At 43.3% G+C, this 13,299-nt stretch overlaps 1 protein-coding gene across 2 annotated transcripts in view; it reads right to left on the bottom strand.

Annotated features, from left to right (window-relative positions):
* TULP1 (TUB like protein 1) overlaps window positions 1–10,669 on the bottom strand; it is a 35,173-nt gene extending 24,504 nt beyond the window's left edge. Inside the window, exons 1-3 of one of the 2 annotated variants that reach the window (XM_081915948.1) lie at window positions 10,621–10,669; window positions 4,724–4,944; window positions 1,504–1,552 (exon numbers count right to left, since the gene is read on the bottom strand). In XM_081915948.1, coding sequence (XP_081772074.1) covers window positions 1,504–1,552; window positions 4,724–4,770 — 96 coding nt within the window. In that variant the 5' untranslated portion in view covers window positions 4,771–4,944; window positions 10,621–10,669. Of the gene's footprint in view, window positions 1–1,503; window positions 1,553–4,723; window positions 5,264–10,620 lie in introns of those variants that run through there. The other variant, XM_081915949.1, reaches the window with a different exon arrangement.
* Window positions 10,670–13,299: the final 2,630 nt, after the last annotated feature.

The following is a 13,299-nucleotide window of genomic DNA, read 5'->3' as shown; positions in this document are numbered from 1 at the left end:
CTAATCCCATTTATGGAGGGCTATATATATGATTGATCAAACGAGAAGTCATGTATCTTGCGCAAGAAAGGTGCTAATGCAAAACTGCAACCCAGCACCTGGAGACACCTGTGGTCTTCTTGTGCCACACTATTGGTAAACAAATTATTTCATTGGCTCAGACTGGCTCATCCAACCCTATGCCTAAGCAAGGAGGAAACAGGACATGGTCCAAGATCTGACCTGGACTAGATGTTTCTACAGTGGAGTCACTGTGGGGTAATGAATAGAGATCTGTACTGGAGAGATGTGGGTTCAAATGTTTACTTTAGCCATGAAGATTACCGAATGTCCTTGAGCTAGTCACTATCCCTCAGCATAAGGCTCACAGGGCTGTTGTAAAGATAAAATAGGACAACCTCCTGTGTATCTGTTGCCCCAAGCTCTTTTGGAGGAAGCGTGCAGTACAAATGTAAGAAACAAAGTTTTGGGCTTGGTTACTGTGACCCCCACTGGACCCACATTCTTCAAGCACATTCAAAATGATGTTTTTGAGATAAACCAGTCTTCACTGAGATATGCTTTGAGGAATTTCTTGCACCATATACCCTCTTGAAGCATGAGGTGCAGAAATTTCCTGCACCTTTGTCCAGCTTCATGGTAATAATTAGGTCCAGGGACCTCATTTGCTACACCCTTGTGCAAATTAACTGAAACAAAGCATATTTTCTATCTTACTCGTAATCCTGTACTCAAAATAAACACGAAAAGTCAGTTGATCCTTATGGTGTCAGAAGCCTGCAGCCAATAGAAGGAATGATGCACTCACCACAATATATTGAGGTTCTACTAAAGAGAGTTATTCCAGAGCTGGAAAAGATATCCCTGACGGTACTGGGATATTGCAGCAGGACCTAGCCCCCCGTCACACATCAAAAGTGGTGAAGAAATTCATGACAGAGCAGCAAATACAGGTACTTGATTGGCCAGAGAATTCCCCGGACGTAAATTCCATTGAGAATTTGTGGGCTCTATGCAAAAGTCACCTCCTGGCTGTAGACTGTACAACCATGGAGAAGCTCATTCAGGGGCTGATTCAAGTGTGGTACAGGGATCCGAAAATCAACAGTGACTGTTCGAAACTAGCAGACTCCATGCCAAACCATGTTCAAATGCTGCTTAAAAATATCAGAGGTCATATCCGTTACTAATGCACATATATGTGAGTTTTGTACAATAAACTACTAAATTCATTGTTTGTTTCAATTAATTTGCACAAGGGTGTATTATGTAGCAACCACCTTTCTCAATTATTATTTTTCAAAATCATCGGTTGCTCAGAAGAAATGAAGCATCACTTCAGTTCATTGCTAGACATGGACAGGATCTCGCACACCGGCTCAAACAACTAACATTAGCCGCTGCTGTAATAGGAGCCCCAAAGAGAAGCCAGAGCTTAGACAGACACATTGCAGCCTAGAAAAGAAACCAGGTAATAAGGGTGGGTGGGACAGATTTTCCTACCTGCTTAGTAAGTCTCTGCTGCTGAGGGCTCCCAGGTTCCTCACTTGCACTGAGGGAAGATGGAGAGGAAGACAGGGAAAGCAAATATAAGGCATTAGGCAGACTTACTTTAGGTTATTACCTGAACATATTTATGGAGGAATTCCTAGCCATGTCATGATATCCTCCAATAATTAAATGAGCCTGAGCACAGCCATGGTGCCCAGAAACTATGTGTGATCCTTTCTCATGTCAGCAGGTGGCATTATAGCTTATCTAGGGTGCTTCCAGAAATTCACGGGTGCTTCCAGAAGGGATTTTATTGTGGAATCAGTGCTACTCATGCCCACAAGTTTTTTTGTATTTTCCACATGACTGATATGATGGCTCTCCAACACAATTCCTCAAAGACAGTGTAACTGCAGCTCTGAATAGGAGATCTAGTTCTAGTTCTAGTTCCTAGGCTGTCCAATGTGGAGCTTCCTGGAGGAGCCACTTCTGTCACTGGACTATGATGGCTAGTGGTCTGACTCCTTGGGATGTCAAAAGAGCTCTGAAGAGAGATGCCCACCATAGAAACCTCCTTACCCCAAACAAGCCAATAGCTGGAGCAGAAGGCAGTTGCCCTATAACTAGCTGGAAGGCAGCCCTCAGTGGATGGGGCATCCTGTTAATGATGACCTAGCCTCATTATAAAACCAGGACTTTGCTAAGGCAACTTGGATCTTTGGCTTCAGCTGCATGAGTACTCTCCATGGTCCTGAACCCACACCTTGGACTCCCTCCAAGGTGCTGGCGCCTTTGAAACCATAAACCCCAGGCCTCCCCTTGCTTGGGCCACCACACCTTCTTGTTGGTGGGCATCCCTATGAATCACAACAAATGCCAGTAACAATAGAGATTTCTAGGATGGGGTCGAAACCCACCACACCAATAATACTTAGCATTTATATCATGCTCTAAAGAGCTTCACATCCATTGACTTGTCCAAATCCTTACATCAGCCCTGTAGGTCTGGGATGGGGAACGTGTGGCCCTCTGGATGTTGGTGAACATCCATCTGCACCAGCAAGCATGTGGATGATGGGAGTTGTAGTGGGATTTACTGATAAATACTGCTAAACTTCTGGAGGGTCACAGGTTCCCCATGTTTGCTCTAGGTAGATTAGCAGATGGTGGCAGGGGGAGGTTCAGGCTGAGAACTTGTGCCTTGCCTGAGTGACTAGATGGGTTCATGGTTGAGATGAGACCCCCACCAGGGTCTTCCTCACTCTCTTACCACCACTGCGTATTTAAAAGTTACCCCCTTCACAATATACCCAATTTTTTGGTGCTGACCGTTGCCCAGTCAGCTTTTTAGCTATTTACATATCTGCACTATTCAATAAAAAAGTAATATATTGTCATGTACCCCAACATTAAATTTAATATAGAATCATTTCAAGACAATTTATTAGACAGCATAGAATGTGGTTAGTTTTCATTATATTGCACACCACAAATTTGACACTTTCTAGTGCAGGGGTGGGGACAGTTTTTTTCTGTAAAACTCATCCAAAACCCTACATTACATTGTTTCATGACTCAGCTTAGTAAATGTCCTCTGAGTATTGCTATGGCCTAAAGGTAGGTTAGATATTTCTCCAAGCAATAGCCTTGGTATTTAATGGACATGTAACAAAGACAGCTGGGAAGTACCAATAAATGCAATATCATTCTGAATGGCTCTTTGAGTTATTTGATATTTGATAGATGCATGTAACTCCTAAAAATTAGAGACAAATCTCCAACTGTCCCAAATAACTTATAAACAGTAGCCTATCTTTTAGTTGGATTTTGGTTGCCAGAGCCTATTGTTAGCTATATTTCTGCACTGTTTTGAATAGTACTTTTAATTGTTTTTATGGTGCATTTATAAATTGCCATGAGACTCACATGAAAGGGGATTAATAAATTAATAAAATAATAACATTAACTGGATCCAATGAGAGCCAATGGGGCAGGGCCTTGCAATTCAAAGAACAGAACACTGGGGTGAACTTTCATTTTTGTTTTGGTTCTGCTATATTCCCTTAATACCTATAAATTAAATGGAATTTAAGCTGCAGGAGGGGAACACTTGGTGATGCATATATATTTCATACCAAACTGTATGATGGAAGAAATACTGATTAAAGTATAAATCAACCCCCTCCCCTAAAGAACAGTATTCCAGGATTCAGATTACGCCTCTTTAAAGTACAACATATTCCACAACATAATTTAATGTAAAATTCAATAAACTATAATGTACAATGCTAAATTTTTCCTTTACAGAGATCATTGCTTTGTATAACCTAAGATCAAAACAAATGACTCAATTAATTAGATCCACATTTCATTTTTCTTAATTTGCCTAACTCTTCTTCGGCAAGGATAATAATATCATATTTCTAAAATCTCATTACAATTCAAGCCTAAGAGCTAAGAATGTTTTCAAACACAAAAGCTTAAAGCGGTTTTTGTTCATTAGATTTATATTCAGGCCAGAGATTGATGCAACATTTCCATGTGACGACCATAGGACATCTAACCCACTTGGTCCCAATGTGCCAGAAAGCTGATTGTGTTCCCAGTGAAGGTGTCCAGCATACAGAAAATATGTGTGTACTTCCTCCCCTCCAGAAGATTAATTTTTTTAAAAAAAAAAATATGATCTTCTTTGTCTGCCCTAGAACAGAATATATCACCCCTCACTAAGAGCTTCCCCACCATGCCTACCATGGTGAGGTCAGAAGGACCGTGGGACATTCACTGGGTGCCTGCTGAGGTTCATGGCCCTGAAAAGGACTCATGGCTGATCCCTGAAACCTCCCAACCCTGCTCTTCCTTCTCCTTCTTGCTGCCCTTGCCTGTTCTCCCATGATCTCTGACCATGCAAGCAGTGACTGAGCAGTATCCTCCACTAGCCTTGCACTTGCTCTCTGGGGAATTATGTGGATGGAGCCCAATGGAAGAGGCCAAGCAAATGCATGGCAGTGACGGTGCTGAGGAGGAGGAGGTGGTGAGCCCACTTGAGAGCAGGGATGAGTGGGAGCATCTTACTTAAGCCTCCCCCCCCCCCACAAAAAATAAAGACCCTGGAGCCTGCACTGAAGGACCTGATAAAATAGGGCCCCTTCTCACTTCCTGCTCAGGTTTCCAGGAGTCTTCCCTAGTGACTATCTACCCACACCTAAAGGTGGAGGGTCCTTGTACTTACCCATCTGATGTCCACACCTCACGGAGGATGTCTGACTGAAGGGGCATTGCTAGCAGCCAGTCTCCCTAATTTATTTCAGAGGTCCTTGGTCCAGGAGAGAGCAGGAATGCAGACCTGGGATTCAAAGCCACTTCTCTTGCAGACCTGTGGAAAGACGGCTCCTTCCTCTTTCCTTCCCCGGTGCTGCCTTGATCAAAGAAATCTGTACAAGAAGCTGTTTGCTGTGAAAATCAAATGGAAGACTTCAATGCAGCCGGCCTGTGGGTGCTCCCCTTTGCCTTTCCCATTGCCCTGTCCTTGCAAGGCAGCTCTAGCACTTCGTTCTGACTATCTCCCCCCACAGTTTGAAATTAAATCCTTGATTTATATACACTGTGCAGCGGCATATAACTTCAGCATGGGCTTCTTGGACAACCGAGAGAGAAGTTAGCGATGCCTCCGTGAAGCAGGTGATGAGAGGGAGTTGGGAAGCAGAGGAGATTATTAACTTTTTTATTTCTTCAAACTAGGTAATAGGATTTCAGGGGCTGACGGACTGCCAGCCAGGCCTCCTGGGAGATCTGTAGAATGGAACATCTGTCACTGTAATTCATTTAAACAGGGCCATGGGAAGATTATTGTAACTATGCAACACTGTGTCTGCCTTGCCAAGGACTGGTGCAAAATGTGTGAAACCATAGATCCAGGATGGAACTTTGCATGCCTGTGTGCCAGAGTCTCCCCGCCCCCCCCGCCCCCCCGTTCACAGCCTAGGACAGCTTTTCAGTTGCATCTCTCCATAGCAAAACTGTATACACACCATACGTTTAAGACATATGACTTTCCCCCAAAGAACCCTGGGAACTTTAGTTAAGGGTGCTGGGAATTGTAGCTCTGTGAGGGGGTAAGCTACAATTCCCAGGATTCTTTGGGGGGTGTCATGTGCTTTAAATGCATAGTGCATACGTAGCCCAGGATGCAAATGGAGGAAGAGTCTGATGGGGGGGGGCTGACCCTGGAGTTAGATCCACAATATCTGAAGTCATGAAAATAAAACAAATGGGGGCAGGGGAAATGTCCAAATGAAAGCATATGAAATTTAAGGTAATTCAGTACATAGGACAGTGAATAAGATTCTCTACTACTGGCCAAAACAGATGTAGATGGGAATTTGAAATGCCATAGATGGCTTTATTAGCCAAAGCCTGGGAGAAGAGGAATGTTTTTGCCTGACACCTCAAGATATGTAGCGAAGATGCCAGGCAAGCTTCCCTATACCTGCCTAGAACTATTCTTCAGTTTGTATGCTTCAGTCTGTTTCCCATGCTTTTCATAAATCATCTACAGAGCCTCTTATCTATTTATATAAGATTGAACAAGTCTTGAAACCAAACGTTTCTCCCTGTCTCCACCATTTACCAGGTGAGAGTGTTGGACAAGGGCCTGGGAGACCAGAGTTCAAATCCCCACTTGGTCATGAAACTTGGGCCAGTCACTGCCTCTTAGCCAAACCCACCTCACAGGGTTGTTGTGGGAATTTAATGAGGAGGGGGAGGACCATGCACACCACCTTGATCTCCTTGGAGAACAAGGTGGGGTATAAATTCTATAAATAAATACAACATGATACAATACAATACAATACAATACAATACAATACAATACAATAAATGGCATTCTAATGGAATGTACAGTCAGTTGTAGAAATGCTGTTCCTCAGCAGCACTGAAGATCCTCATGCGAAAGCAGCCTCTGTTTATATTTGCCTAGCAGAAAACAGACTTATTAGCCATGTGTCCCAACTGAAAAGGAAATCTGCTTGCTAGGCTCTCTTCCCAAGGAAGACTAGAACCTTTCCCTATATTCTTTTCAAACCTCTCTGTTTTAGACTCTTCAGTGATGGTGAGAGTGTACTTTATATGATGAAGCATTTCTGCTGAAGTGGCTCCATCTGGAGATTAGGGGAGCTATTCTGAGAGCTTCAGCAGAGCTGTGCTCAGCCTCTCCAGTGCAAGATTTCAGCCCTGATCGCCTTAGGAGAGATGCAGTCTGACCAACAAGGGCTATACAGTGTGCTGCAACGTCCTGACACATTAACTCCATCCTGACCTGCTGCTCTAGTATAGCTAGGTAATAAACAGACTCTCCGCTCAACAAGCTTACCCCAGTTTTGAAGATGATGGATAGAGCCAAAACAAACACTCACAAGTATTAATACTCCCCCAAATTGCCATTTTCTCCCAAATTATAAATGAGAAACACAGAATGCCAATTTCATATTTTGCAAATGGAATTTGTACCTTATAGTTCAAATGCTTCGGACTTGACATCTCCTTATTTTCATAAGGTTCTCTTATGAAATCTCAAAAATCTGTCAGCTGTCAAATGCTAAATACTGCTGTGTGTTATTTATCAAATACCACCAGGGTGTTTTCCATTCCAGTTCACAGGATTTGGAAAACATTGCCTAACTCTGTGCTATGAAGGCCAGATCTTCCACACATCAGCTCTCACACAATCCAGATGACAGCATGTCAGGCACGGAGTCAGTGCATCATAAAGCCAGATGACTCAACCAGACAAGAGAAAGTTGCTCCTTACAGTGGAATTCCCTCAACCTCCAGCATCACCGGATAATTTGACTGCAGATGGAGGAAGAGCTCTGGTAAAACCCCACCCACCGAGTCTTCCAAAAGGGGTGTGTGTGTAAGAAGCATGAAACTGTTTCAAAGAAAGAAGTGTTTTGTTGGAATTGGAGAACTACAAATGGGCTAAGAAGAGTACTGCCCTATAAAAGCCCCCTGGCATGAACACATATTGAAATGAATCAGAGCAATGGAGAACCCCGTAGTTCACCAACATTTTGTTAGGTTTCTGTTATGCCACTGTGCAGTGCTTGGAGTCACAAGACTCTGTTTACATTCCAGACTGTTGGAAGTCTCACGGGAGATGGGAGATGGATGTTGATGTTACTTGTTTCCTGTTTCTTTGTTCCAGTTGTTCTCTGCCTTTTACAGAGAGCAAATGCATATTCTTTTCTGTCCTGCGTGGTTAGCAATAAAACGTAGTGATGTGGCACATATTTTGGCTCCTTCTGCTGCTGTTTGGATACCCTGAGTAATGGGGACGTGCCTGAAGCCTCATCAAAGGCCTAGGTCGTTAATCACCATCAGAGAAGATTCCGGAGACTCGGAAGAGTGGCTCGGTCGAACGGAGATTCCGACCCATTTTAAGGCGAGGGGTTTCAAAGCACAACGGGGGGGGGGGACTGACTTCAGTATACTCTAGGGTGAAAATGTGAACATATCCATAGTTAACCTAGTACAACGAGAAAGTTTATGACAAAAATATATATGTATTTCCTATCAGTGGGATAGATATCACAGTGCTTGTTACTGAAAACAAACGGTTTCAAACTCTATCATTCTAGGATAGATAGATACCAGAGAGTTAAACTAGTTTCAGAGTCACTTCTCCCAAGGCAAGCCCATGATGGAGCTTTGTGAGGGAATGTGGGGTGTGTGTGTGTGTGTGAGAGAGAGAGAGAGAGAGAGAGAGGGAGAGAGAGAGCCTTCCCTCCCAGCCATATCCCCAAACTACTATTCCCAGGATTCTCTGGGGCAAGTATGTGGAACTTGTGGCCTTCTAGATGTTGCTGAACAGCAGCTCTCATAATCCTTGACTTGGGCCACGATGGCTGGGGCTGTTGGGAGTTGGAATCTAAGCATATACAGAGTGCCACTCCACTCCCAAGCTTTAGAAGAAATCTGGGCACAGAACTGACAGACGGAGATTGGCGGAGCAGTGCCCCATCTGCACGAACCATTTATCACAACTGTGATTCACAGCCTTGTTCTCATCACCTCCCTCTGAATCTTGGTGAAGATACTGAGATATAGTTACGTGCATCTTCCAACTTCTCTCCTTCCATGGAATTAATTTACAGCAGCCAGCTTTTGGTCTTTTTTCACAAATAGTTGCATCTTTATCCCACTAGGTGGCAGTTTACTACCATCAACTTCAGCTGCCTACAAGGAATTTGGTGGTGTGTGGGCAGAGGTGAGGGGGGAAAGCTGAAGAACCAAAGTCTCTTCTGTACAATGGCAGAGCAGTCGTTTTCTGTCCTTCCAGCTTAGAACAATGTTATACTTACAATTTCATTCTGAACTTTGCCCATGTGTTGCCTTAATGTTTCGGGTGGACACTTCCTTCACACAACACCTACCTGAGGACTAGGAAGCTCCATTGACAGTGCAGCCAGGTCTGGTTCCCTTGGGTTTCCACATATATCTTAAGTGACTCCAGATCACAATACCTCAAGGACTGCCTCTCCCCATATGAACCAACCTGGGGCCTGTGATCATCATGTGAGACCCTTCTTTGTGTGCCTCCTTCCATGAGACATCTGGAGGGCGGCAGCACAAGAACAGGCCTTTTTTGCAGTGGCTCCTTGCTTGTGGAATATTCTCCCCAGGTAGACTCACTTGACACCTTTATTACCCATCTTCAGATGTCAGGCAAAAACATTTCTCCCAGGCCTTTGGCTATTTAAACAATCTATGGCCTTTAAAACTGTGGGGGGGGGGAGAGGGATGTTTATGATTTTTGTTTGTTATCATGCTATATATTTTTGTGTTTTTATATTGCAAACCACCCTGTGATCTTTGGATGAAGGCTGGTATAGAAATGTAACTTAACTATCTCCAGACAACACCCTGGGACCTTAGACCAGGTATACGGAAATTTTGACTTTCCAGATGTTGTTGAACCACAATTTCCACCAGTCCCAGCAAGCATGGTCAATGGCCAGGGATGGAAATTGTAGCTCAGCAACACCCAAAGGGTCAAAGGTTCCGCATACCTACATCAGACTAATGTCTCTATTAGCAGAAGCAATGCCTTAGGCATGCAGCTTGAAAATGTGATTCATTCCCACACTGTTGAGTAACTATAGCTGCGTAGATTAGCAAAACAATTCCTCTCCTGCTACACCATGACTTGACTATTCCATTTACATTCCCCCCTTAATCTTTAGAGGCTGAGTCCTTAGTTTGGGGGGCCATTCAAGAAAGGGACCACTCTTTGCACTTCAGCGTACAGGCTCTTGCATACCATATTCCTGCTTTTGATGTTGAGAAAATATCCCCCAAATCCTGTTTTATGGCGGCTGGATATAATGCAGGGGAAGATGTCTAACAGGATTGTGCAAAGGGAGAAGGTGACATTGGGGTTGTGCTTTCCAAGGCAACAAGAACCACATCATGAATTTGCAGTATCCATTTACTTCATTTTCAGTTCTGACCACATTTGAATGGCAGTTGCTTTTTTTAAAAAAAGGGAATCTAATAAAAGATCTCACAATCTTGACTGGCACAGCAACAGTTTTTCTCTATCTAGTTATGGGCTGCGAATGCCTTAATGATGTATTCTCTCTTGTCAGTCTGTCTCTCATACACAAACATCTACCTCTCTTGTTTGTATTGTAATGCAGGACTGAAACCAGATCCATTTCTAAATACTGCAGGCAGTGTTGGTTTTACAGTGAATCTCAATGTAATGCCATGGAAACCCACTTCAAGTGCAAGATGATTCTGTGGACCAGTGCTGCTCTTCCATCACCTTGGGCATGAGCTGTGTCGAGAGTACAACTTAAAGGGAATTGGGTGGCCAATAGGCTGGATCGTATTTGATTACTGTGCACTTGACAACGGACATAATTGAAAAGCATCGCTATATAAAAGCTCTGCCTGTGGCATATGATCTGTGGTTGCTTATTTACACAATGGACATAGTTTGGCGACCTGAACTAGATGGGCTCCAGACTCTACTATAACCCCAACTTGGCAGCCAGAATCTCCATTCTTCTTGAAATAATCGTCTCTACAATGTGACATTTATACTCATAACGATATTGTTACCTGTGTCCAGTTAGTCCTCACATTCTTATTCCTGTGTGTTGTAGCAATTTATTTCATCGACTTCTCCCTTTTTTTTTTGTTACATCGGCTGTTGTAAATAATAAGAAATTTATCTCAGTGGGACTTCCATTCATAGGATCCTGCTGTACATTGGTCATGCAGTACTCTCCACTCTACAGCACAGAGAATAATAATAATAATAATAATAATAATAATAATAATAATAATAATAATAATAATTTATTATTTATACCCTGCCCATCTGGCTGGGTTTCCCCAGTCACTCTGGGCGGCTTCAAGCAGAATATTAAAATACAATGATTCATCCAGTATTAAAAGCTTCCCTAAAGAGGGCTGCCTTCAGATGTCTTCTAAAAGTTGGATAGTTGTTTATTTCTTTGACATCTGATGGGAGGGCATTTCACAGGGCAGGTGCCACTACCAAGAAGGCCCTCTGCCTGTTTCATTGTAAATTGGCTTCTCACCGTGAGGGAACTGCCAGAAGGCCCTCAGCGATGGACCTCAGTGTCTGGGCAGAACAATAAGGTGGAGACGCTCCTTCAGGTATACTGGACAGAGGCTGTTTAGGGCTTTAAAGGTCAGCATCAACACTTTGGATTGTGCCCAGAAACGTACTGGGAGCCAATGTAGGTCTTTCAGGACCGGTGTTATGTGGTCTTGGTGGCCACTCCCAATCACCAGTCTAGCTGCCACATTCTGGATTAGTTGTAGTTTCCGGATCACCTTCAAAGGTAGCCCCACGTAGAGTGCATTGCAGTAGTCCAAGCGGTAGATAACCAGAGCATGAAACTACTCTGGTGAGACAGTTTGCGGGCAGGTAGGGTCTCAGCCTGCGTACCACGTGGAGCTGGTAGACAACTGCCCTGGACACAGAATTGACCTGCACCTCCATGGACAGCTGTGAGTCCAGAATGACTCCCAGGCTGCGCACCTGGTCCTTCAGGGGCACAGTTGCCCCGTTCAGGACCAGGGTTTCCCCCACACCCGCCCGCCCCATCTCCCAAGAACAGTACTTCTGTCTTGTCAGGATTCAATCCTCCAACCGCCTCCAGACACTCCAGGATTCAATCCTCCAACCGCCTCCAGACACTCAGAATGAAGTTACTTCAAGTCAGTAGCTTCTTATGATAAGTGTAGAAAAGAAATATGGAAAACAGCAAACCACAATATGGTGGAAAAAGGTCAGATTTTATTTTTATTTCATGTTTTTGACACAAGTAGGGGTAAAACAGTTTCCCCAACACTAATAAGTGCTTTAAGTTTCTGTAAGAGGTGTTCTGAGAAGGCCCCACTCTCCAAGAATATAAAGACCATTAGGGCACCCTTGGGACAACCCACCTCTGCCCCACCCCAGCAGTGTGCGATCTTAAGCAGTATGTAATTGCCTTTCTACTCCATTTAATAAAAATTGTTCTCATTCATTACCTTCCACTCAGCAGTCGTGCCACATTAGAAACTGTATTACATTGCTGTGCTATGTTTTAGTGAGAGACATACGGTAGTTCTGCCACACCACCCTTTGCCACTTTAAATTGCACTGGAGGCATTTTCTTCTAATAACAAGACCCTGGTACTGGAAAGAAAACAAAACAGGCAATGCCAACAATGAGATTCGGAACAGCTTCTGTTGTATGTGTACACTGGAAAACAATTATTTTGTGTGATGCCCAATTGGCGGAGAGAGCTTGTTTATGACTCTTTTTCACTGTGCAGAAAAGAAAATAAAGGTGGGTGAAAGCCGGAAACAGGTGGCTTTTTTCTTTTTTTACTGAATGACTTCTAGTTTCTAGCTATTATGTGCGCATTACAAAGGGATATGCAATATTACTGGACTCCAAGTATATATAAGAAATAGAGGGTGAAGTCTTGATCATCAGTTTTGACCCTCTCATTCTGCTTCATATACACTATGCATTTTTATTTTAAAGTGGCACATACACATTTAGTCATTCTTCCTCAACTTATTAAAAATGTAAACATGCAAGAAAGATGCAAAACTGCTGTGAGGATTGATGTGCACATATGTGCAATGATCAGGCCACCGGCACTTGCCAATCTGCACAACGCAGCTGGCTTTTCTTTGCTTCAAATCTAACACTGCGGTTTTATGGTTTTTAAACATTTGCCCAAAAGAGGAAAATATATGTTTAAATTGAATATGGCCTCTCCATTCTAAAAATGTTATATGCCTTCACCCTCAAAATGCATGAAAACTGAACCCTTCCACAGATTTAATGCTGCAGCTGTGCTCCTTTGTTCCAGTTACTGAAAAAGAGGAAATAGATATCACTTGTGGCTATAGACTTATTTTGCCTCCAGCAGCATGGAAGAGAGAGGATTCAGATGTCTGCCTGAGTAGCAATGCCTCAAATCCAATTGGTGAGAAATAAATGGACTCTGAAAAACCTGTAGCTTCAGGAAAGGTCTGAATGAAGAGAGAAAAGACAGTGAATGAATTTCACCTTAAGGCCATGGTGTCTGGGGCTTCTGTTGCATTTGCAACAGGCTTTGAGGACACTTCAGAATAAGGTATCTTTCCCTTCCTCTGTTCCTCTAAAGTGCTGAAGCTGGACTGAAAGCAACTTGTAAAATGCTATTTAGTAGCCCTGCCCTTGTATCAATGGAGCAAGGTATTTATTCTCCTGAAGAAGGGAGGTA

The sequence above is a fragment of the Podarcis melisellensis genome (assembly GCF_964234715.1).
Source record: "Podarcis melisellensis genome assembly, chromosome: 6".
In the NCBI taxonomy this organism is placed as follows: domain Eukaryota; kingdom Metazoa; phylum Chordata; class Lepidosauria; order Squamata; family Lacertidae; genus Podarcis; species Podarcis melisellensis.
The sequence above is the reverse complement of the archived record's forward strand: the minus strand, read 5'-3'. Positions and strand labels throughout refer to the sequence as shown.